Genomic DNA, 26,221 nt, shown 5'->3' on the forward strand with positions numbered 1-26,221 from the left:
AAACGAGACATTGACAGCAACGCAATGTTCATTCTCAACAAATGGCGACTCTGGGATATTCCTGTCACAAAAACCTGGAAGCGACTGCACCGGTGCTGTAACATACATGGACGGGACTTGATTTTTAAGGACAGTGAGTTTCAGGTTTTGCAAAAAAAAGAAAAAAAAAAGTTATTATAGCAACAGAGTATGCAGCAAGAAGGAAAAGACGTATGTTCCAGAGCCATGGGACAACTGTGAATAATGACCTCCTCCCCATGAAAAAGAGAAATATGGAACAAATGTAGAGAACTGGTGGTTTCAGAAATAAAAGATACCTATTTTATGTCATCGGTGTATTTCATTTACATAATACCTGCAATCTAAATATATCTAACGCCCTCGAAATTACTGTTTAAAAACGTTGACTCTGCCTTTATGTCGGTATGACCACTAGGATTTAGGAATTTGCATATTTGCCTCAAAGTGTTTATGTTGTCACGTTATTGAGAATCAATTTCTCTTTGAAGATTAAGCACAAGAGGGTTGATCAATAGGAGCATTTAGCCAAATTTAAAGTCTCAGCAAATTCTAGCGCTAATAGCCTTTTTCCGGTTCTTTTCAAGGTCCTTGACTTTGTTTCTCGCGCTCCTTGACAGCGTCTCTGCAAACTCTGAGGCAGGTAGCTTCAAGGAGTCCGCTGGGGATTTTCGAAATCCTTTATCGTTGTGGAATTTGATAGTCTTCCGAATTTAAGCCTGCTGGACATGACATGAATACGAAGGGCAAGTTACGATATTCGGCGTTAGGACTGGTATGAAAGTTAACATCATTTTATTTTGTCGCTTTACCCTTTAAGATAACAAAGAGCTAAAATAATGAAGCTCAAGCAATCTACCAAAATTAGATTGCTTAACAGGCCCAAAACACTTAATTGACTAATAAATCCCAATTACATGTAATACTCATTTGTAACTCTTGAACTAAATCTGACCAATGTGACATAATTCATGCTCAAAAATGACCATTTTAATTTCAATATGAATCTTTTTGATGACTTTCTGACTTAGTTTGATACTATTTATGGTGGGTGAACAAAAGTCGCAACAACAAACCCACTTAAGAATCAAATAAACAATAATGCAAGGTATTACAATACATATTACTGTATTCTTAAAAAAATTAACACAGTACTGTACTTTATAGCCATTTTGGGCTTCACCATTTCATGATAATATCTAATAATTTGCTGTCTATGGGATAATTGTGGAGGGGGGCATGGTAGCGCAGCGGGTTTCACCTCTGCCTGCTCTCTGGTGGGTCTGGGGTTCAAGTCCAGCTTGGGGTGCCTTGTGATGGACTGGCGTCCCGTCCTGGGTGTGTCCCCTCTCCCTCCAGCCTTGTTCCCTGTGTTGCCGGGTTAGGCTCCGGTTCGCCACGACCCTCCTCGGGACAAGTTCTTTCAGCCTGTGTGGGACAATCATTTTGAAACCTCAATGACATACTTCAACTGTCTTAAATGAAGCAATCCAGCCTTTTTTGCATCAAAAATGTTGGTTTAGACACACCGTTTTTCCCCACGCAAGAGAAGAATAAAAATCAAAGTGAAAATTAAAGTGTCTTACGTTGAAAACGCTATTAAAAAAAGCCCCTCGCCTGATGTCCAGATTATGAGCGCAAAGAGCACTTGGTAGGTAAGAACCAGACAGTCACTGTGAGATAAATGATACAAAACAGAACTGTATTCTCTGGGTATCAGGACAGCATATAGATGGTTCCTTCAGCTGTACTTTTGTTGAGTGATCAGCAGCTTTAGATGGACAGATACATAAATTTATTCATTGAGCTAAAGCAATTTACAATGTTAATTTACTTACAATTATTTACCCATTTGTACAGCTGGGAAATTTTCCTGGAACAATTTAGGGTAAGCACCATGCTCGAGGGTACAACAGCTGTAGGTGGGATTCAAACCCATAACCCACTACGCTACCAGCCATCCTCCTCTATGGATCCCCGGGGGGAAATTCAGCCGCGTACAGCACCCGATACAGGAACATTTAGACGCGACACGAGCACGTAGAACAAAGAGTCACGACAAGGTGCACAGACAATACCAATAGTTGCAATATAAGTTAAACAAATTAAGTTAAATGCACATTAGCAGATACGGGATACCTTTAACTGGAATTAGCGACACCTGAAAAAATATTAACCCCGATTTCAGTTGTGTGTGGGGTGTGTCAGGTGGAAGAGGCATATTTCTTATCTACATTTATTTGTCTAGCTGATGCTCGTCTCCAAAGAAATTCACAACGTTAAGGTGCTTCTAATGACTTGACCATTTATGCAGCAGGGCAGTTTTTACTGGGGTAATTTAGGGGAAGTACCTTGAGCAAGGGTATTACAGCAGGAGGGGGATTCAAACCTGGGTCCTTTGAGTGCAATGTGGCAGCCACCTCTTATGAGGTTGGATTTGGCCTTGGGGGGTCCTGGTTCTGCTGGAAACACTGTTTACTGTGAGCAGAGTGAGAATTCATTACAGAACTTATTACACTGCTGGGATCACTGGGATCTCAGAACTAAGGAATAATAACAGGCTGAAAAGAAAACTCTGCACAAGCAGTTTAGTGTACACTCTTCAGTGATCAGTCACTTAAAAAAAATCTGAAAGTCAAGTTGAATCTGAATGCAGACCTATGTGCACCCTGTATTTTCATTCAATGCTTAAAAACTGGATGAAAAGTGTGTATGTACATATATACAGTAAGACTAACTGTACATGTCACATTTAACACAGCGCACCTTGACAAGTAATAAAAGCGAAAGAGAGTTTTTAAAAAGTGAAAAGCTTTAAGAAAGTTCCTCCGCGATGGTCCCTTACATTGTGAAGGTGGCCACTACTAGACAGATTACGGTAAAACCGTAATGTGAAAATCTCGCGATGACGCCTTGCCGGGGCAGCAGCGAGGAGGGAGATCCAAGCGTAGTGGAAGTGCCGATCATGAAGTGTGAGGTAAAATCCCTGCTGCGAACCAGACTCGTTATAGTAGTTACATTTTAAATCTTAGTTTGATAAGCTCCTCACATAAACTGCATAACTATTTGGCTGCCGTTGTCAATCAATGGACGGTCAACAACAACTAGCTCTGCTGCTCACGCGCGGTGACTAGTAGTAGATCATCTCATGACGACGTGACGAGTCTCTATTTTCCGTGTTTTTATTAACATTTTACTCTTTATTCTGCAACACTGCTGAACCACTGGTTTTATCATAATTTAACAGCACTAGGAGGAAGGAATTGTGACTGGCGAGGAGAGTAGAGAGGCTTGACTTGTTTATTTCAACTTATTTGTTGTTTACTCATTTACTGCAACATTACGTATTAAACTTAAAGTACCGCGAATCACGTAGGAACAAAATTCGCCAGCTTTTTTTCCTATTCTTTCACAGTTTCAGTAGCTGCTTGTAATGGAACCACCTCACGAATGCGCGCGCGCACACACAACAACACACCTCGGTTTGGTCTGGTGTGAAATATACTGTTGTTCTAGCTGAGAAATTTGGGTTTAATTGAATTCACTCCTTCAGTCGAGGCTTTCCTCCAAAGAAACTTGGTGATTAACTAATATTCAACTGATCTCTTTTTTTTCCCCCCATGGTGAATTACACTGCATACACTGTTACTCAGCTTACTACTGCAATTCACCCATCTGTACAGCAGAGTAATATAAATCATTCATTTATACTGATGCACGTACATACTGTGGCCAATTTAAAGTCACCAGTTCACCTGAAACACATCTTTGGACTGTGGGAGGGAACCAGAGCACTCCGGTGCAGCCTACATGAATACGAGGACAATATTCAAATGAGCGGGGATGGAACCCATGTTCAGTCACACACAGCACAGACACTGCGAGGCACCAGCCCTCACCATTGTTGCACACGGCACAGTGCTGTTGTCTGATTCAGCTCTTCTCCAAGACTTGGGGCTTCTTAGTGTTAACACACACTGAGCTATACTGTTTAAAGCACATGTGATAAACTGATCCTGCTGTTAAGATATGCGGTGAACCACCTGTGTGCAGCAGGTTAATTACACTGGAACTAGTAATGAGGTGGTAAACTCAAAATATTTGGCCAGCCAGTAATAGCTAAACGATTTGCTTCGTGGTGCTTCTCTATCTTAGTCCTGCTGCGTGGAAGTATGTACATGAACTCTATAGAGGTGGTGATTATTGTTGTATAAAATATTAAAATAAACTTATCTTAATCTAAACTACAACTAATATTAAACTAAATGTTAAAATAAACTTGAATAATAAATGATTTACCTGATTCTACTTGACTACTGAGTTTAATAAATACAACTTTGGGTTCACTTATTTTTGCACCTACTCTATTTCTGTGTTTCTACTACACACATGATTTCCTCTAAAGCAACATGTGGAATTGGTCATTGCATACCTATTATATCAGATGAGAAGGAATGCTTCTTGTTAAATCTAATACCCTAAATGGGGTATACCCCACCTCGCACCCTGTATTTCCAGGTTAGGCTCCTAACCACAGTCTTCCACTGGACAGTTATTAATAATGGATAGATGCACCAGAAAACACATGGATACCCCTAGAGTGTTTACTGTGGCGTCAGAATGCAGTAGGCTGACTAGGACAATGTCAGTCACTGCGGGCTGCACACATCTTGAGACTTTTTTGGTAGTTTTATTTTCTTATTTATTACTCCTTTTATTTTTTTCTCTGTTTGTGTGAGTCACCAGCTGTTTACCCTGCAGTCTTTTAGACAAACTATTCAACAGATGGATACTTCCACATTTTTTTAGCGTTTAAGAAATGTGCTGGAGGTGCCTTAAAAGTTGCGTAAGGTGAAACTGATGCCTCAACTGCTTGGTGCCACGGAGCAGTGGGTCCTGGGTATTACATTTGATGTAATTATTATTGTACTTGTAAGATGGTATCTAATTATTCACTCTGTGCAGCTTGGCTCATACTACTTGGATTCTGGGGAAAAGTGTTAGAAAAGGTCATTTGAATGCTGGTAGGAACCTAGTTTGTGAATTAAAAATAACTGAGACATAATGCTGTTGACATTTGGCATATTTATTCTTTTGGCAGTGACAGAGGGTCAATTCAGAAACATCTGGAACAACATGGACACTATGGATGATGAAACCACTGTTTTTATGACTTTAAAGTCATTCAAAAGTTTCATTTCAAAACCTGAGACCTCTCAGTCTTTGCCTGAGGCAGATTTGGCCCAAGGTGATCTCCAGAGGCAGTACATGCAAAGAATTGAGGTTTGTAATGCATTAATAAATGAATTAGTAATTGTAAATCCTATGTGCTTTGGATCCCCAATATTTTAACATGATTTTTGAAGTGTCTGTATGTGGGTGGATGGATGGATGTTAATGTCTGTACATAGAACTATGTGTTCATTTTTTTTAATAGTGTTTGCATAAAGTTTGTTTGATAAATTGTTTCCTGTAGCTGGAGGATGCAGCTGAAAAGATCCACTCCAGGACGCACCTTCTGCAGATGGCCCAGGAGAAGCAGCAGATGGAGCTCAGTCACAAACGTGCCCGCATTGAGCTGGAGAAGGCAGCACACATCAGTGCCAGGGACTTGGAGGTGAGTGCTGAAGCCCAAAAAGCACATAAAGAAGCCCTGATTTTTGTTTGGTTGTCTTATGCACCTGTTTTACCCTATAATACATAAGTATATGTTTGCATGTAAATATGGGTAGTTCTAACAAGCCTAAGCAGACATACACCAACAATGGTTTGGTAGGTACCACTGGTACATCACAGTTCCTGGGATGTGGGCTCTGATTTGATTTTTGATTATGGTTCTGTGACATTTACATATTATTCCTGCATTTCTGCAGGTTTTCTCTGGGTGTCCCAGTTTATCCTCTTAGTCCAAAGATTTGGGTTCCAGAAGAATTGGAGACACTAAATTGCCCTTAATGTGCGAGTGCATCTATGAATTTTTTTTTTTTTTTTTTTTCTCTTTTGTCCTGCAGTAGAATGTTGTCCCATCTGGGGCATACCCTGCCTTTGGCCCTGCTTATCCTGGGATAAGCCCCCAGATTACTGCAACCCTGTACTGTACGTGCTATTTTTGAAAATGGTGGATGGATGGATTTTTGCCCATTTGCTTTAACATTACCCTGAAGTAATACAAGAGCCCTAGATCAGGTCACCATTGACTATATTACTGTGTTATGCTGGGCTTGAACCTGAGTTTTCTCTAGTCATGTCTCTCGTGTCACTTTGTTCTCTCCTAACCCTTCAGCGGGAAGTGGACCGCAATCAGGAGCTGCTCAGCCGCATCAAGAAGCTGGAAGACCGGGAGACTGAGACTGCTAAGATTCTTAGTGAGCAAATGGATATGAACAAGACCCTGAAGAAGAGCCTTGAGGGCCAGAACAAGAGATTAGAAGAGAAGGATTCCAAGATTTCAGAGGCCAACGAGGTACCACAGACAGACTTTCAGTGGCCTAGGTTATTAATTCCAGCCATGCTGGAATACTTGGAAATTCTGTAAACATCACTGGCAGGTGTTTTCATTTCTCACTGTGTACTGAAATAGTTATTGCCTATAAAGATGTTGCTTGAAGTCTCTTACTGCATTGGAAATTCAAATTCTTTTTCCTCATTGATATTGTCAGGGTCTAAGCAATTGGACACGGTGAATATTAAGGACTATACAGCTACTGACAATGCATATCATGTGTGAGCTGTTGTGAAACAGTTTGATTTCCATCATGCACATTTATTTAGGATAATCAGCCTCTGCAGATATTCTGTCTTTCCCTTTCACCGTCCTCATTGTTGGTAATCTTTACAAGTGTTGTTTTATTGAATCATGGCAGACAATCAGTAGCTTGCGAGATGAGATTCGGGAGCTCAATCACAAGATTAAAAACCAAGAGATGCAACTCATCACCCTGTCCACTGACAGCCAAGGCCTGCAGGAACAGGTGGAGCTCCAGCGCAGGTATGAAGAACTTATCAGTCTCAATTCTTTTTTTTTTTTCTTTTTTCCCCCCCTCCCCCTTTTGAGTTCATCGTTGAATTACGTTTTCTTGTTCAGATAATGTATTTGCTTTTGTGCTTCATTTGTGTTTACTTTTGCACACTTGTTTGTTTTGTTATAACTGAGAGTTCAGCTTCATCTGAGACTTTCTTCTAGCAAGCAAATTTTTAATAAATTCTTAAAGAACTGAAATGCATCTTAAAATTTTAATTTTTGTTAACAGCATATAATTCAAAGCTCTTTTTGTTTTGTTCTGTTTTTGGGAACCTGAAAGGAAATATGAAGAGGTTTCTTCGAAGTACCAGACACTTCAATCATCGCAGTCTCTGCACTCGGACAGTGAGCTCAAGATTAAAGTATGCCTTTTGATTTGCCTTGTATTAGTCATCAAAACATTTTCAGCTTTATTGAACAATTTTTTTCAATTATTTCATTAGAATAAGTTTAAGTGTGCAAAATGAATAAATAAACCCAGTGAGCACACCATCCGAGCTGTCATATACATATATGCAACTGTTTGGTAATAAAGGATGGGTTTGAGCCCGGCTTGTGTCTATAAAAAAAACGTCAGAGTTCATTCAGTTCAACAAGACATTTAGTGAACCCCCCCCCCTTTTTCCCTTGCATGCGGAATAAAAATCCTGTCCGCTTCCCCTGGTTGTGCTGCTGTTGCTTCGATGTTTCTGCAGCTGGGTCTTTCATCCAAGCAGCATATCTGTAACATTGAATGCAGACTTTGTAATAACAGTAACAAGCAAGTTTAGCTTTCATTTTAGATGGTTGTGTTTTCACAAATGATTTGCTTTTCATTTAATGGATGAGGTATAAGAATTTGAATGGGCTACCCAAAAACATTCAGTTTCAGAACTGAATAGAGTTGATAACACTTATCTGTCATAAGTGAGACTGAAAAGCTGCTTTGCAGCTGGTTACTGACATGTTGTTGTTCCATAGTTCGAGCCTACAGTACATCCCTACAAGTGCATTATTAAGGCTTACTGTGGTATTTCAAATAGTACACTTGCTGGGGAATTTGCAGTAACATGTAGGCTGTGGCATTTCTTAGCATTTTTAATGTCTGTTTAGATAAGATGAAAGTTGAGGTAAAGCTGCATGCTGGTATTGTATTACTACCTTGACTGTGGTGAAACCCCCAGGAGCTGGAGAGGCGTTTGGCCTTGCAGGAGCAAGACTCAATCATTGTGCAGAACATGAGGGCGGAGCTTGCGCACATCCCGGAGATGGAGAGGGAGCTGAAGCATCTCCGTGAAGAGAACGGCTACTTGAGGTACGAAGAAAAGTGATTTCAGTGTTTCCTGTTGACTTGCTGTTGTTTAGCGAGCTGAGACACAGCTTTCAGCTTTACTTTTGTCTGACAGGCTAACAGTGAGCCAATATATCAATATAAGTTTTGTGTGGTAAATCTGGCATTACCTTTAGCCAAACACAAGGCTGCGATAATTTGTTCAGCAGGTTCCAGGTCCAGTTATGGAGTCCAAAGAGGATGTAGGTTGATGATGTCAATTTCTTCACTACATAATGTAGAATTTTTTTTTCCCCCTGATTTTTATGTTTTGAAAGGGAAAGCATTAGTGGAGGCAAGAGCAAAATATGTAAAATAAATACTGTCACTATGGTTGGCTTTTTCTTTAACCCTTTATTATTATGTTCACATCTCAATGGGAATTTTAAAAAAACCAACACCTGAAAAAACTTGAAGGCCACCTTGAGACTTTCTTCCGACTTGTTTATATTCCTACTTTGTACTAGAGAGACCAAGGAGAACAGCAGTCTATTGAAGGAAGAGATGGAGGGTTTGAGGAAGAAACTGGAGCGCATGGAGAAGATAAAAGAGGACATGGTCAACCTGGAATTGGAGAAGGAGGTGAGGGACTAGTTATACCTCAGAGACTCTGTGGAGTAACTTCGCTTCCCAATGTATTCATTTAGCTGACACCTTTCTCCAAAGCAAGTTATGTGAATCTACCTACACTTACTTTATACAGCTGTGGGTAATTTTACTGAAGCAATTTAGGGTAAGTATCTTACTCAAGGGTACTACAGTGGGAGGTGAGAGTCAAACCTGCAACCTTCAGGCCCAAAGGCAGCAGCTCTAACCACTACACTACCAACTGTCCCTTACATAGACAAGCCTCATTAGAATTCAATTTCTAGGAATTTTATTCCAGTTTGTGACATCTTTTGAATATTATGAAAATCATCTCCTAACTGAGGTGTATTTTTTTTTTTTTTTTTTTTTTTTTAAAGGAACTTGCCATTACTATGTGTTTGCCATTGCCTTTTCGGTGCCATGAGTGTGTATTTGTATGGTACCCTAAATATTGGTATTCCTGAGTTTGTATACAGTTTAACTGGCTTGGGTTTGGGTGCCCTCTGGATACAGGTGTATGTTATACCGTGAGAAGCATGTTGTGCTCATTGAGCTCATCCCTCTCAGCCCTGAGTTTTTTTTTTTTTTTTTTTTTTTTTTTTTTTTTTTTTTTCTCTCTTCCCCCTGTAGTCTGTCTTGAATGTTTGTGCGACTGGCCCTGCCTGCTCTCGCAACCATTACCTGACAGTGGTAGCCCTAACCCGACAGTGTTCTCTGATCTAATGTCAAATGGTGCTGGGCGAGTGAGGCTGTCTAGCGATTCTAATGATGAGGCTGTGTCTGCCTGCAGCTGGCCTCTGCCAGTAGAGAAAGGTGAACCAAGCTGTTTGCCAATTTATCACAATTTTTTTTTTTTCCTGTTTTTTAAAAAATTTACGCACTTGCAGTGAGAGGAGGAAAAATAAACCCCCGTAATCTATTCAGGATTTTAAATTAGCTCTTGTTCTCATTCACCGCAAAGAACTTAAACTGGCAAAATGAGTTAATTATGAAAATGTAATGATCTGGGCAATCAGAATCTTAGTTACTGTTAATGAGATCTCATTTGAAATGTGTAAATCTTTTCATAGATATTATTTCATCGTAAATGATGAGGTTTGCTGTTGGCTGAGAAGTACCTAGCAGTTTTGTTGAGTAACATGAAAAGGATGTTTCTTTAGTTGCTTGGTTAGGGGGTTGTAGGATCAGATTTGGTTTGTTTTAATCAGACTGCATTCAGACAAATCAGTCCTTCCAACTTATTTATACTGTTATGTGTGCTTTTTAAACAGCATTTATAGATTTACAAACACATCTACATGATTTCTTATAGGAATGTTTTACCTTCATCTTGGGGAAAAATAGATTACTTGGTGCTCCTTTTTTTTTTTTTTTATTTGTATTTGCATCACCTCTTATGGTAGAATATTTTCTGTTCTTTTTACAGAAACAAGTCAGTGCCCTTCAAGCTTGGGAGAATTTAGGTGAAAAAACTGGCCTGAGCATTAGGTAAGAAAATACTTCATAACTTTATTTCCTTTTGGGTTCTTTCATACTGTGTAATTACTTAAAATCAATTTTAATCAGTTAAACTTCACATTTTATTCACCTAACGGTATGTATGTAGGGAAACCGGACACATCAGCAATTGAGATTATTGAAACATAGATTATTCAGAATTAATAGCAATTAACATAGTGTCAATGAAGTACAAAAATGTACATAATTGTTTTCCTCATTGATCAGAGCCTAATATGCTGGGCCTTGTTTCTCAGAACTGTGGAAGTGATTCAGCAATTCTGGCAGACATCGGGAGCCTGTTCTGCCAGTGGGGGGCGATAGTAAAACATCTCCATCAACAAGCTCTGGATGGAGACGTTCATGTGGAAACGACTATTACGTGCCCAGGCTGCTCTACGTGAGCTGGTTTGGCAGGGATGTGGGGACTGTTAATGTCCTGTAGATAATGAGGTCCCAAGTCTTTTCTGCCTCATAGGCCAGAACTTTAAAGGCAGTGGAAAGAACTCAGAAGAGGGGTGACATTTGTTTGTCGGGGAGGTTGAAAGCCAGATGAAACGTTCTCTTCTGTATCAGCTGAAGGAGTCTGGTTGCGCATAAAGAAGATCATTCTGATTGGAGGTGCGGTACTCCAGGCGAGAGGGGGTGTGGGCCTGGATCATAAACTGTCGCAGGAGAACTCTGGATGATTTTAAAAGCAGAAACATTGTGTTCTGGTCATTGTTGTTTCAGATGTTTTACTTCCAAAAGCAGAATGAAAATATATATGAGTGTATGTGTGAGTATATGTATATTTAATTCAGATGTCTTGGGTAGGAGTGAATTGATTGAATTTCCTTTGCCATAATTTTTTTTTCCCTCTTCTGTGATGCAATTTCGTGAGACGGTAATTCCACACTTGTAGTGTTAGTCTCAAGGCTCACCATTGCTGTGGAGTATGGTGAAGGATACTGCTTTCATTGGGAACTTCTGCACTAGATGGCGCACTTGAGTTGTAGGTTATCCTGCTGTTGAATCAAAGGGCTTTGCATGGGTATTACAGATTCTTGTCTCCATGATACCGCACCAGTGCTCAGAGGCCAACTCGGATCCCTATTTGCTTATCCTCCCTTGTCTAATATCCATGCGTTTTTGTCCTCTTAACTTTGAGAGATGTTGAATAGATACTCCCATTCATCTGAAACCTTCCGCCTTTCTCGTTGACGAATTCTCAGAACGCTCGCTCTGATGGTTTTTGACACCGAGTGTGACAGCTCTAGAAATGGGGGGGGAAAAAAAAAAAAACATTTGTTATGTCTTTGATCTGCTTTGCTGCTCATGTGGAAATATGCAATCATTCTCTCATTAAGGGTTTATAAAAGAGCCTGGATGGATAATTCAGCCATGGATGGAATGATTAATGAAAGCTTGTGACATTTCCTAAAGCATTATATACAGTGTGGGATATTGCCTTTTAAATAGTGTGTTCATGTCTTTGAATGTTCAGTGTGAAATGGTGCTTATTGCTAGGTAATTGAGCTTAATGATCTGTGTGCACATGTCTTAGACTCTCATGTATTGAGCGGAATTTCTGGGATTAAAGATTAGCTGCGATATACTTGGTTTTTCCCATTGTGACTTGATGTCAAGCTGACATCACACAGACAGGCACATACCTCACAGTGACACCCAGAGCTGCTCCTTCCTTGTTTGGATGCTCTATTTGGAAGGACAGTTTCTTTTGAAATTCGGTCTTTATCAATCATGTAATTTTCTTAATGTTAAACTTGATTATTTAGAAGAATGACTACTGTGCCCTTTACCTCCTTAAAAATCGGTATTATCTTTTTCAAAATCCCTGAAAAACTTATTTATCGCATTACCTATGTTTAAATATATTATCAGTCTGTTAAAATGTTTTGGGGAAGAAATAAGTCAATACATAGCTTGCGGCAAAAACAGGGGGATGGCTTGAATCGATACTTCTGTCTCACACTTTCGGCGGTATTTATGTGATAATTGGTCAGTGAAGGTTTTTACCAATTCATATAGTTCATTGCACATTTAAATGTCAAAGTGCAAGAACTAGCAAACGTTCTTTTCTTTTCACTTGATCTCAAAGTAGTTTATTGAACCTCATTTCATTCCATGTTGCCATTGGGAACTCAATGCACTTGGTTGACAATCTCATCTGTTGGTCTTCTGTCTCTGCAGTAAAACAGTGGAGACTTAAAATCTTGAGCCCAGGAGGATAATTGGTTTGTCAAACAGACTAACTAGCCTTAGTTTCTGAAGCACATTCACTGCTGTTGCTGTTCTCCCTGGACAAGAATCATAGCTGCTCCTACTGTCTGCATTCTCTTGTCAGTAGTTCAGAGCATAGTGGATAAGAATGATCCCTTTGGAATGGTCCAATAAATTAACTTTGTAATTATTACTAGTGTTGATGATATTGGTTATACAGTGCACACATTTACATACTTAGTTGCCAGATGTGCAATCTAGATTTTGCTTAAAGCAGACCTTCCTAAATTATAGTGTTGAACATACGTAGTACATGATTTGGGATACTCCTGAAATAACAAATTGATCTTGTTCACATGAATATTATGTGGTTTTTTTTCTTCTTTGATTAGAAATACAAAATGTATTGTAATATGTATACAAAAATAATTGTATGCTTACGGTATCTGACATGAGTTTCTGAAGGAATGAATGAACCTGCATGATTACAATATGCTGATAAGGCAATGAGACAAAAGTAATAAGACTACAAGTAAGTAAAAACTTAGGCAAGTATTCAAAAAGAAAAGTTCTAAGAAAGCTCACCAACACTGTACTACTTAATTTAATATAGTTGTCATACCTTGCTTAGGGTTAGGGTAGAACTATTGAGACATGTTCCTGTGTGTGGAAGTGCCAGCCAGTTGAATCCAACTCTTGGCAACCACTTAAGTGTTTTTGTAGGCAAGGGAGGAACGGAAGTGTTGTGCCAGGGTGTCCTTCCCTGCGTGCGCCTGCTGGGTGCAGACGTGGGTGGATGCATGCAAACTCCACACATCCTAAGCTGGACTCGAACCCCACGCCCACCAAGCCGCTCAGGAGCTGTGAGGCGGTGACTTTACCTGCTAAGTCCGAGATTAAAGCAGTCCCATTTAAATTTGTCCCATTTGTCTGCACTGCAATAGTAGTGATAACCTCAGTTATTGTCATAGTACTACATTATTGTATAAACACTGATTTGTTGAAAGAACAGATATATTTATACGTTAGTGTTCAGCTGCAGCAGAAGCCTGCCAGGTCCTGCAGTGTGGTCTTTACTCTGCAGCCTGTAGTGCGTTTTGAGGCATCACTCAATCGCAGCCAGTGTGCCTTGTCAGTCGGGCCCAGAACGACGATCCCATTACTCTCGTAGGGATGGAAATGAGAGGAGAAATTGTAAAACTCACTCACTCCTCTGTCTTGATTGAATTATGGGACCTGACTTAATGGAAACATTACCCAGCAGTGCCCCCTCCCCAAGTAAATAACTTTGTTTGAACCTGTCACAGGAATGCCTGAACTTTCCGTTCATTAAAGGAACAGCTTTTAATTTAACATGAAAAGGTGGTGAAAAAGAAGTATTGAGGTTTATCTTTTCAGATTTGTTTATGGATGACTGACTTGTCCAGAGCACTAATGGGTGTTTGGTAGCGGTTTCCTCTTCCCACATGAATTCCCAGCTAACTCCTTTCTATGCCTTTCTGGAGCCTTTTTCATGGGAAGGTTTAATACAATTCTTTATGAAGAACACAGAAGTTGAGTAATAAATTAATGTGTTGGTGTGATGGGCTATGTTGTATTAACTAATTTTTATTTAATAACCTTCCCAGGGTTATTAGCCTAAATATGTCTTATGGAAAATGCCACTAAGCTAATTTAATGTACACCTCACTTACACGCGTGCGCGCGCGCACACAGTCTGAACCGCTTGTCCCATACGGGGTTGCAGGGAGCCGGAGCCTAACACGGCGTGAGGGGGAGGGGACACACCCAGGATGGGACGCCAGTCCGTTGCAAGGCACCCCAAGCGGGACTCGAACCCCAGACCCACCAGAAAGCAGGACCCGGTCCAACCCGCTGCACCACCACGCCCCCCTTCACATAATACTAATAGGTTCAAATTAAAGAGTAAAAAGTATTTTTCTTGGTCTTATTATCTTATGTGGGTTACAGCTTGATTATATTTGGGTTTTGGACTATTTTACAAGACTGTTGAATTGATGACTTGTTGAATCATCTTGCAGAGCCCATAAATGATGAGTACCTTGTTCATATTCACTTTTGGATCATTTGACCATAAAGGTTGTAGTGTGGCCACCTGCTGCTATGATATGGTCTTGGTTCCACGGAATGAATCTTTCTGTGTGTCCAGTGATTTTCATTTTCTTAGTGACAGTGGTATTTACCAAGCAGTTTTGACAAGCGTGTTACCATTTTGTGCATTGCGCATGTTAACTGATGTGCTTGTTCTCACGTTAAGTTGAACATGGAGAAATATCATCTGCTGTGTCTCAGAATGTTCTTTCGGTTTCCTTACTGAAATGAGCACTCAACGATAAAGTTGGCCTGGACAGGAGCATAAAATTAGATGGGGATAAACTAAGGAAGTTTCTCATTCATTGATTTCTTTTTTTTTTTTTTTTGTTAAAGAAATTAAGAAAATTTTTTTTTTTAAACCTTAAATTCTCTTAATTGATGGATTACCTGCTTCCTTCAGAGCTGAATGAATGAGCTAATCTTGTGCTAAATGCCTGGGAGCTGGAGATTAGGAAACTCTCTCCCAGTGGCTGAGTCAGGGTTGCCTTTGAATGGGGCCTAATACAGACTGACATGCTCTGTGCTCACACTTGACTGACGTGGATTATGTTCAGGGCGAATTAAGAAAATTGTTACCTGCAAATTTGTAATTATTGAGCATGAAGGTTGTTGGTACTTGATTACTTGAACTTTTTAATCTTCACCTGTTTTTAATGTAGGTTTGCTGAAATTGACATGCTGTTGTTGCTAATATTTCTATTTTTTTTTTTTTTTTGTCTTTGTCTAAAATGTCAGAAACCTGGAACTGAATGAAAGTAGTGAATGTAGTGTGGTTTGTGCAAGCTCACCAGTGGGAGATATTTTTGCTTTTGTTATTTGTTAGGAAGGAGAGTCGGACAAAATTATGGATATGCTTTTTGAGGCATAGCCCTTTGGGGATGTTAATATGTGGCAACATGTTTGACATCTGTAATGTCTGTATTGTCAAAAATAAGGGCAACATTTTACTTATTGTTTAGTTGTTACACTGGCCTGCTGTGATTCTCCCTGGGCCTGACTACTGTAAAGTTGCTAAGAAAAGGTGCAAAAGCTGGGAAGATGAATCCATAACACTTTGCATTTGTGTTGTCTGACCATGATGCAGTCTAAGAACAAACACAAAAATCTGTTGGTATTTCTTTCCATACCATCAAAAACAAAGTATAGACTGAAGGGTTTTTAAGACCAGTGCTTCTGGCTTTCTTTATGGGTGAGCATCAGGTTGTTAATGTTACACACATAGTTGGAATTATAAAAAACTGGGATCTGTTAATGACATTCAGCCTTTACATGTGTGCAGTTTGTAAATGGATGGACATGCTTGCCTGATTAAGGATGCATGACTGCAAATTAAGGGTTGTAAGTTGAAGGTAGAGTTACACTCTCCGAAGAATTACTGGAACTGGAGCTAACAAGACACTTTTGAGATTGATTCATTCAGACTTTACTTAAGAGGGGAATGTTTTGCCATCAGAGATTTGACTGAGGTGGGCCAGGGGACAGAGGAAGTTTTTTGTTAGATGTGCGTGCCATATTTGCAGTTTGATGTGGTTTTTGGGGTCTTCGAAGGTTACGCTTCTGCATGTGTTAAATATATCTGGCTGTGAGCCTGGATTCAGAAGAGAATAACAAATTAAGCTTGCATCCTATTTGATTCATGTATTAAAAGCTCAGAGGGAATGGATACCGGAAGGGCATTCAATGTTACACCACCAGGGGTTAATCTCTTTTGGTGCTGAGGCAGTCCCTTTCAGAACTACCTGTGCCCTCCGTGAGATTGTTCTGCCAGGATAGCAGTTTTCACTTACTTTCTTGCTGATTACTTCATTAGTTTAGGGGTTTGTGCTAATGTGAAGGCAGCTGTAGTGAAAAGTGTTTGCATTACATGTTTGGGCAAATCTCAATTTTCTGGCCATTCTCACGCAGGGCCTCTAGTGTGGCACAGCCTGTTGAGCTCATTCTGCCGTTTCCTCTCACTTTCAAGTCCTAATCGGACCAGAATGGTATTGCAGGAAAATGTCGCTAATGCAGATATTGCACCAGGGTGTCTAGGTTCACTGGGCTGTTCTGGGAAGTTTAAGAATTTGTTATAATTCCTTACCAAAAACTGTAGCTTTGAGCAGGAATTGTACTCACGAACCCTAAATCTTACACTTGTGGGCAATTCGGATGGGCTAAAATTACAAACTAAATTAGATCATTATTGCACCAGACCTCCCTTAGTGAAAGCAATCCCATCCAAATGGGACACGAGAGTCCGTGAAGTATAGGTTTCTGAATAGGAAGGTGTTCGCTTAATTCAGTTCTGTTTGGTAATTGACAGTAATGAACTTGTTACACACTTGCTTGTATTCAGACATGAAATTGATTTTGATTGTCTCCATTAACTTTTAATTAGATTCCTATTCTTCTCTGAGAGAGCAGGAGAGAGAGTTAACACTCCCGTCATCCCTGCATTTTTCCGAGAGATTTTTTACAAGGTCATCAGTAGTGAAATTTGATGTACTCCAGTAAATCCTTCACATTACATTTATTCATTTAGCAGACTTTTGTCCAAAGTGACTTTCAATGAATACTGTGTAATACAGTATTTAGCTGACACTAAGGTGCAATACACTGCTAGAGTATATTATAGGTTACTACTGACAGTCAATCGCTCATTTATGCACCAGAGCAACAGGCAAACACTGACACGCATTGTGGGCAATTTAGGCTCAGCAATTCACTCGACAGTCCATTGTGGGAGGAAACGGGCACCTGGGAGAGGCCCATGTGATCATGACAAGAGCATACAAACTTACCCACTCAGTCTGTCTGATCAAACCCGTATCCTCTTGCACTGTCCAGGTGCTGTGAGAAATTACATAATTATATTACGCTTCTTTTAAAATGTAGGTAACGAGGGGTGTTTTGGTTCCACGGGTCAGCAGAAACTTTAGACTACACAGAATAACAGTACAATACATTATGAAAGGCATTATTCCATTGGTTGAAAGAGTATAGCGCAGTAACAGTGATGAAGATGGCGATTAGAGGACAGTGTCCCTGTGGGGCACCGGGACTTTAGAGAAGAGGGCACTTTTCTAAGGGTGTGTGTGTGTGTGTGTGTGTGTGTGTGTGTGTGTGTGTGTGTGGAGAGAGAACAGGTAACAGGGAGGAGAGAAGTTGGGAGTTGAGTAGAGTGAGGCTGTGAAATGAAGTGGACCTTGAGGGGATTAGCTAAACGCTTGCACCTTTTTGGGAAGTGTGTGATTGGCTCATGAAAATGGGAAAGTATAACATAGTGCAATGAATCTAAAAATAAAATTAGCAGTATCTTGCAATTGACACATCAATAGTACATATAACAACTTTGAGCTGATGTTTTGTAGATGAGGATCTTGATGTTTAAAGCTGTATTCTATGTTTGGGCATAATGGTGGATGACGCTTTTACAGGAATACTTTATTCACGATTTTCTGTTAAATTTTATTTCAGACATTCTTGTAGCTGCTATGTCAGACAAGTAAAGTCTGTGTATATGACCGTAGTAATCTAAGATCAGGGTAAAAGTAACTAATATTTGAAATGCAGTCCCCCCCCCCCCCCCACACACTTCAGGCTGTTTCTTTATTCTCCCATAGACTTTTTTCCGAGCCCTCCGTCCTTTCATAGAAAGAAAGGCCAGTTAGCTTAGCGATTCTGTACAGCTTGACTATATTTACATGTGTCATAGGACAGTTGTGTAATGTGTTTTTAGAGGGAATTAGTCAAGGCCGGTGGCTGACAGACAGATGAATGAAAGTTGTGACGTTGATTGAATGGAGAACCAGAGACAGATGGTGCTTCACCTAATTCTGAGAGACCGCTCACTTTATTAAACTCAGCACCTGTCAGGAAAGGTAAAATGATTTGTGCCCTCCAAAAAAAAAAAAACAAAAGGGGGGGGGAAGAGGTAGTGTGCAGTGGGGAAAATGTTTCAAAAAGCATCCAAAATCATCTCTAGGTTTCACACATTTTGAGAGGAATGTCACATGTAAATCTGCCATTATGCCTTTGTGGAATAGACAAGGTATAGGGGCAGTTGGTAGCATAGTGGTTAGAGCTTCTGCCTTTAGACACAAGTGTCGTAGGTTCAAATCCCACCTGCAGTTGCAGTACCCTTGAGCAGGGTAGTTATCCTAGATTGCTGCAGTAAAATTACCCAGCTGTATAAATGGGCAAATACCTCTAGGTAGATTAACTCTGTAAGTCATTTTGAAGAAAGGCATCAGGTAAATGAATACATGTAAATTTTAAATATTGTGGACTGGAGTTCATACTGATGAAATACACTTGGAACCAGTGATATTTGCCTAATGTGTTTCAGAATCCTGCTGTAATTGGAATGCCGATAAACCCTGGTGTGACAGTGATTGCCACTAATTTTTAAGAAAACAAAACAAGATAACCCTTCTTTGAATTGTGTGTGGTGTTTCGAACAAATTGAAACTTGTCTTCCTACCTATTATTTATTGTTCAAGTCGCAAAAAACTAGTTACTGTAACCTTGATCTAAAACTGATGTTTTTGCTTTTGGGCTTAGATGTATTTTTTGCTGATCTGGCTTCAGTCAAGCTCTACAGTGATAATTAAACAAATTCATCCTTTAAATGAAGTTGCTTTTGATCAAGAATGGCAAATTATATAGGAGTAAAATAATTTGGAAGTTACAGCATTTCCTTAAAGAATGTGTTTCTTAGATTTTGAATGGGGCCTGCTTCCTCCCAGGATAATGTAGGCAATAGGAAAACATGCAGCTTGGAAGTCCCATCCTTTTCTTGCTTTGCGATTCAGCCCAAGGGCGGCACTGTTAATTAACCACCTGTTTTTCACTTGTAGGAAGCCAGAAGACTTGTCACGAGAGATCATTCAGATTCAGCAGCGAGAGATCACCTTGAAGCAGCAGAACCACTCCATCACCAGCAGGTGGGGGCTTTTTGCATCCTGTCAATATCCTGAACGGTCTGTCAAAAGCACATAAGTAGCACCACAAACATGTTTATGCAACTTGTATTCAGCTCATTTAATTTAATGGAACTTGAAACCCATGGAAACACAAAAGTAATGTTTGTTCCCCCCCCCTTAAACCTCAGATTGTTTCTTTTGCTGAAGAGGCTTTGTCAAGATCTGTTTATGGCTTGCAGCCTCACAGTGTTGTATTTACTGTCATTTACTGATATAATTTGAGCAGTGTCTCATGGGTACAACAGCAGGCCCCCCCCAGGGCTTGTCGTTGAAAGTTTTTGATGGGAAGTTTATTCACTTCTGTCAGTGCTATATGTTGAAGTGGATACCCATAAGAGAACTGCAACTTCTATTTGCAATGTTTGTTTTGCAGAGATTAGTGATAAAGAGATTAGTGATAGATTACTGATAAGAAGATTACAAAACCTAACGATCATTTAAATTTACTGTTGACAGCAGAATCAAAATGGCTTGAAGCTCTGAAGCGTTCAAAACACCACGCCTATGCTTAGCAATTAATCTTTTCATAAAAGCTCAGCAATGCATTTAAGAAAACAGCTGGGATCTTTGTCTCACACAGTCCTTTGTGCAGTATTTTCACATTGCCTTCACGTAAGTTTTGGGGGAGCAGATCTTCTTTTGGCATCATACAAACTTTATATCGTTTGTCACTTGTTTATACTTTTTAGTCACCCCCAGGAATGGTTTTGCACTCAGTGCAGAAGAGCAAAAGTTCCTTGTGTGTGTGTGTGTGTGTGTGTGTGTGTGTGTGTGTGTAATAGATATAATATATTTTATTTAATCAGCTGATGCTTTTCTGCAAAGTGACTTAGAATGTCAAGTTACTTAGAATTATTTACCCATTTATACAGCTGGGCAATGTAACCTGAGCAATTTAACACAAGTACCTTGCTCAAGGGTACTGCAGTTGGAGGTTGGTTTCAAATCTGTGACCTTTTCAGGTTCTTCTGGCTCTAAAGGCAGCAGCTCCAACCACAATGCTACCAGCTGGCCCCTAATTACATATATCACGTACACTATATTATATTACCTATTCATTGCATATTTTGATGTGCCAGCTGCTCAAAATATGTGTTCAGTGTATGTTTATGTAAAAATGTATTGGTGTATATACTACTAGTAATATGGTAACGCGTGTACTGCTATGGACTGGCATCCAGCCTGGGGTGTACCCTCCTAAGCATTGTGCCCAGTGTTCCCGGGTGAGCTCTGGATCAACGTGCCCGTGCTCAGGACAAGTGGTTATGGAAATTTGAAGGATGGAATAGTGTTTTTGTACTTTTTTTAACATTTTAGTTTAAAGTTTTTTTTTTTTTTTTTTTTTAAATTATTTTTGGAGTGTATGCATAAGCCTTGGTTTCTTATATACATGACTGTGTGTATGTATTTATATATCTGCACATATATTAAAATGCATGCGTGCATTTGTTGCTCTACACAGTCACATCAGTCCCAGTAATTTTTTCCTGATAATATATTTATGAATGTGCAGCAGATCAGAGTAGACCCTTAATGGCAATACCTGTTTCCCTGAAAGCTCTGGCTGCAGTGCTCCGCATCTGACTGGGGAGAGAGGTTCTAGCAAGCCACTTTATTACATACTTTTTCCACTGCTCCCTTTCTCTGGTATCAGCACTTTCACTTTTTGTTTGTCTGATTTATTGCTCTGTTCTGCTGTTTCTTTTTCTTAAACTGTTTATTGGGTATTAGTTTAATTTGGATTTTTTTGATGCTGCTGTGGCCCAGGTACTTCTGTAGGTGCCTTACATGAATGTCCAATTAGTAAATCGACAAACTCCAGCCTATTCAGTTGAAATTTCTCTTTAGTGTGATATATATTTTAATTGCAGTGCAGAAACGGTTTCTAAACTTTTTTTTTTTTTTTTTGGTGTACTACATTTCTCGGTGAACTTTGTTTTTGGGTTACTTCAAATCACATATACACTATCTCAGAAGTTGAACAATTATGATTCTATTTTTTATTGCAAATTCACAAAGCCATGCCATGGCTAATGGTTTCTATCAGTAGTTCAGCTTCATTCCAGCAGATGAGTTGTGTGTTTCATAAAATGAGGTTAAATCAGTTCATGAACATGCTAAATGTGAATGATAAGCTATGTAGCTTCACGGGGGGGGGGAGCTATGTATTTGATTAATTTGGCTACAGTTTAAATATGACCTCTAGGAAATAACGGCAACTATTGCATTTGGATGTTGAATAGTCTGTATTTAACTTGCATGAAGACCAAACAACAGTAAAAATCGGAGAGTCTGTCTGAGATTTATGAATGGGTTACAGTTTGCAAAATCATCCTTGACTACAGTGTTAACATGATGGCTGTTAGTGTTTTGCTTTTTTCTTTTCATTTTTAACTGATGCTTTTATCCAAAGTGTGAGCCATTTATGCATTCATTAACTGCATACATTCACAGTAATTACATGGATCAAAGGTACTATAGCAGAAACAAGGAGTGAGGGTTAAACTGGCATCCCTAATGTAACAGGTGTATGACCTTAATTTCTGCCTAAGATTTTATTAAATGTAATCCTGTGAATGCATGATGGAAATATGAATCTCTATAACACAAAACTGCATTTGGTACATGAGTACTTTGTCTATGTTGAATTGTTATTGGTGAACTCTTTCCAACAGTGAAATCTCATGCTGGTACATGGATGTGACATGCAAAAGAGTTTAAAAAAGGGGTAATTCCCTTTGATATATTGTCTGATCTTTTGAAAACAGTTCAATTTGGTGATCATTCAGTGCTTGGCAAGCATTTGGTTAATATGAGTCCTCTATTTTTAACATGTATGGAAAGCCAATCATTTCCCAGTACAGTGGCAGGAAAAAAAAACTGACCTTAGTGATGGACTGAGTAACTTAGTATTAACTATTAAAATTTTTCATGTGCATTCTGTTTTCTTAATTAGTATGACAATCAGTAGCAGAACAGATGCTTCCACACATCTCCATAGATATCCAAGCCTTTATTTTTAGTGCTGCCTGAAGGTATAAAATGTTTTGATTCATCTTTTCAGAAAATAACATGACTTTTGCAGTGCAGGTTCTGCTGTGAGACAGAATTGCATATTGAAATGCTCAGCTCGCAGTATATAGCTTCGTTCAGAAGCTCCAGGCACAAAACTTTTGACAGATGCAGTTCTATTTTTTTTTTTTTTTTTTTTTAAACCTTCATAGGCACGTCGTACTAAATGTTGAAAATAGTTTTAAATGCCATTTTCCACCACTTCAGTTGTAACCTGTCAGTCACTGACTGGTTTCGAGCTTCTTTTCTCATTTTTAAGGCTATAGACATGACATTGAGGTCTGTACTGGATTCAAACTTGTGTGATTTGAAAAGCAGAAAAATTACCCACAAGGTTTTGCAATAAAACTACAAATGACTTTTGTACTTGTTGGTAATAGGTGAATATAGGATATCATAAAATATTACTATGTTGACACCAAATTGCTAACCTGGGAATGTACTCTGTTTGCAAAAGTTGTGTTTGGGAAATCTCACCCATAAAATCTGAATCTTTGGGTAGGGTGTAGTTTGTTTTTTTAAAAAAAAAACACAAATCGGCTAAATGCAGCTTGTCTTTGCTTGCTCTCAACATACACACACTGCCTGAAACTGCCTGTCCCAAGTGGGGTTGCAGCGAACTGGAGCACAACCCCGCAGTACAGATCGCAAGGCTGGAGGGGGAAGGGACACACCCAGGACAGGACACCAGTCTGCTGCAAGGCACTCCAAGCAGGACTTGAACCCCAGACCCACCAGAGAGTAGGACCTGGCTAGGCCTGCTGTGCCACCGCACCCTGCTCTTAGCTAACGTGATCCAAATTAAGTCACAAAGTAGAGACCTGGCAACTCCACAATAAGTGGGCACTGATTATTTAAGAAAATAAAATTACTGCATAGCCTTATCAATTTAACCGCTACCTTGGAGTAATTGTGTTTACTGCTGTCTCAGCTGACTAGATCAGGAGTTACCCTAAACCTATGCAGTCATCCTTACTGAGTTAAGCGATTGAAACGGATCAGATACTAATAAAATTAATGAAGGTGACTGGAGTATGTATTTCCACTTGTAAAAGTTGATTCATAAATCAGATGTTTTGTAAGCTGTGATTTCAATATATACTATGTGCTTCAGAATTGCAGTATGGTGGTGGTATAGCCTGTGCTACACAGTGCTTCAAATCTGGCTCTGGCCATGGGAAGTTACAGTATGCTTCCAGTATTTGCAATCCAAAAACATGCGCAAAAGTCATCAATGGTAAGACTTCTGCACCCTCCCAAAAAACCCAGAAACAAACAGTTTGTAAATAGTTGTCAGAGATGGACAATGCTTTAATTCCTTGGCTTTTACCCATCCCACACAACCTGTGTGAAAGAGGTTGACCCACTAAATAGCTGCTAACGACTCAAGGTGTGAATAGTGAAAGTTAAACTGATCATTTCATTGACTTTCTAACTGCCCAGTAAATCAGGTGTGAAAGTACCTTAGATTCCATTTAATCCTATTTAGAATTAGAACCATACATAAGAAGAGTTCCTGTATGTACCTTTCATTTATCAGAAACCTTTGTCCAAGGCATTTTATAATAGTATGTGATCAACCTTACGAACATTTACCCATTTACTGAGCTGGATATTTTACTGGAACAATTCCATGTAAGTACCTTGATCAAGGAGTGAAATTCAAACATGGGATCTTGAGACTGCAGCCCTAAGTACTATGAACTCCCCCACCACTTATCTATTTAAGAGGGAACAACTCGTAGTCTGAGTCCAGATTAGTGTCTTGTTCCAAATCTTGTAAAAGGTGTTCTGCTTTTTTCTGAATTCTGTGGCAATGCCGGTCTTGAGTTGTAAGAGTGTGCAGGGAATTTATTGGGAGAAAGAAAAGTGTTTAAAAGTGAGCTTCATCTCCCTGACAGACGATGCTTTTTTTTTCCCCATTTTTTTTCTTTAATTTAAAAAACCCTTTGAAAATTTGTTGCCTTTCCGGTTTTAGTTGCTCACTGACCTTCATAAAATCAATTTTTTTTGGTTTAATTAAATGCTCTGTAAATTAAGAGCTGAACTAACTTGAAATAAACTGAAGCCATTAACTATTAGTTCTAATGCTCATTTTGCCAGTAACAAAGTTTTGATTTCTGTATTTGATATCCCCCCCCCTCGTATTGTTTAAAATGTGTCAGGAATGTGAAAGTTGTATTGACACTTCCTGCAGTGGACAGAGGGGACAGGTTGACAGGTTATCATACAGAATCCTAAATAGGTGATGCTCAGTCCAAGTCCTCAATTTGGATTCCTTCAGATGTGAGTGGTGGTCATTTCATTCAACAGCTTGTTCGCTGTGTCAGAATGACAGGTGACTTGTTTCATTTTCGGCGTGTTGAGTACTCATGGGGCGGGGATTTCAGACACGTCTCCTTTTTGACAGATTAGACGAAGTCAGTGCTGACATGATGAATGGCCTTTCGTTTTAAACCCCTAATGGGTTCAGTGACACAACTTGTTTTTGATCAATTTCAGAACATTGTCTGCAATGACTTGTCTATTAGGATTAAGAACAAGGACTGCTGTAGAGTTATGGGCCATCTTGAGCTCAGAGGTCCAAAGCTAGGGGTGTTTTAAAGACAGACAGGTGACTCTGGGAGAAAAGTTAAAGCTGGCTTTTGCTGCCTGGAAGTTTTCCCCAGAAGAAATTAATGTCTGAATGGGAACTGCAGAGTAAGAGTCCGTTTGAAAAAGAATGTACGTGGTGGAAGTGGAAGTTTGACTTATTTTGTATGTTCATGTATGTTGCCCTTTCACTTTGTATGGCCTGCAATATTGCAGTAACATTTCAGTGCTTTTTTTGTTAATGCAGAATGCTAATGCATCTGAACCAAAATTATGCAGGGAAGGCTATCTGTATATGTATGTATTCATTCAAGATTAAGGACATTTACAAAGATGTGCATCTTTTCCATTTCTTTAAAAGAAAATATTGATTGCCTCCCCTTCTCAGGTATTTATTAAAATGTGTGACCAGATTTTAGTATGAGAAACCATGAAAACAGCTGAGTTTTGAGGTTGTGAGTATAACACACTTTAAGTTAGGTACATTTTTAAGACGGAGGGGTGTTGTGGGCTGGAACTGCAGTGCCTGTGGGCTGAAGACCAGAGAAGCAGTGAGGCGTAGATGGCCAGAGTGGTAATGACCTGCAGCCTGTTTTATTAACCCTGGGAGCCTTGGGGGGAGGAGGCAGGGTACATATAGCTAAATAATGAAGAAAAACAGACCAATAAAAAAAATGTTGGCTTTCAGCAGTAAGACCAGCAGCAGAGAGCTAGACACAGGTTCTCTGAGCCTTTGGTGTGTGTGTGTGTGGGGCCAGGCAGCAGGACTCAAGGGCATCACAGGCCAGTTATCAGTCAGTGCAGTACAAGAAGATAAAGCCG

General features: G+C 39.6%; 1 protein-coding gene across 3 annotated transcripts in view; it reads left to right on the forward strand.

Annotated features, from left to right (window-relative positions):
- Positions 1-2,922: 2,922 nt before the first annotated feature.
- Positions 2,923-26,221, forward strand: part of mad1l1 (mitotic arrest deficient 1 like 1) — a 152,647-nt gene continuing 129,348 nt past the window's right edge. For all 3 annotated transcript variants that reach the window (XM_018740908.2, XM_018740916.2, XM_018740925.1), the window contains exons 1-10: positions 2,923-2,995; positions 5,120-5,301; positions 5,495-5,635; positions 6,302-6,481; positions 6,882-7,006; positions 7,320-7,401; positions 8,203-8,333; positions 8,816-8,930; positions 10,363-10,424; positions 19,610-19,696. In XM_018740908.2, coding sequence (XP_018596424.1) covers positions 5,155-5,301; positions 5,495-5,635; positions 6,302-6,481; positions 6,882-7,006; positions 7,320-7,401; positions 8,203-8,333; positions 8,816-8,930; positions 10,363-10,424; positions 19,610-19,696 — 1,070 coding nt within the window. In that variant the 5' untranslated portion in view covers positions 2,923-2,995; positions 5,120-5,154. The remainder of the gene's footprint in view (positions 2,996-5,119; positions 5,302-5,494; positions 5,636-6,301; positions 6,482-6,881; positions 7,007-7,319; positions 7,402-8,202; positions 8,334-8,815; positions 8,931-10,362; positions 10,425-19,609; positions 19,697-26,221) is intronic.

The sequence above is a fragment of the Scleropages formosus genome, chromosome 20, assembly GCF_900964775.1.
Source record: "Scleropages formosus chromosome 20, fSclFor1.1, whole genome shotgun sequence".
NCBI lineage: Eukaryota > Metazoa > Chordata > Actinopteri > Osteoglossiformes > Osteoglossidae > Scleropages > Scleropages formosus.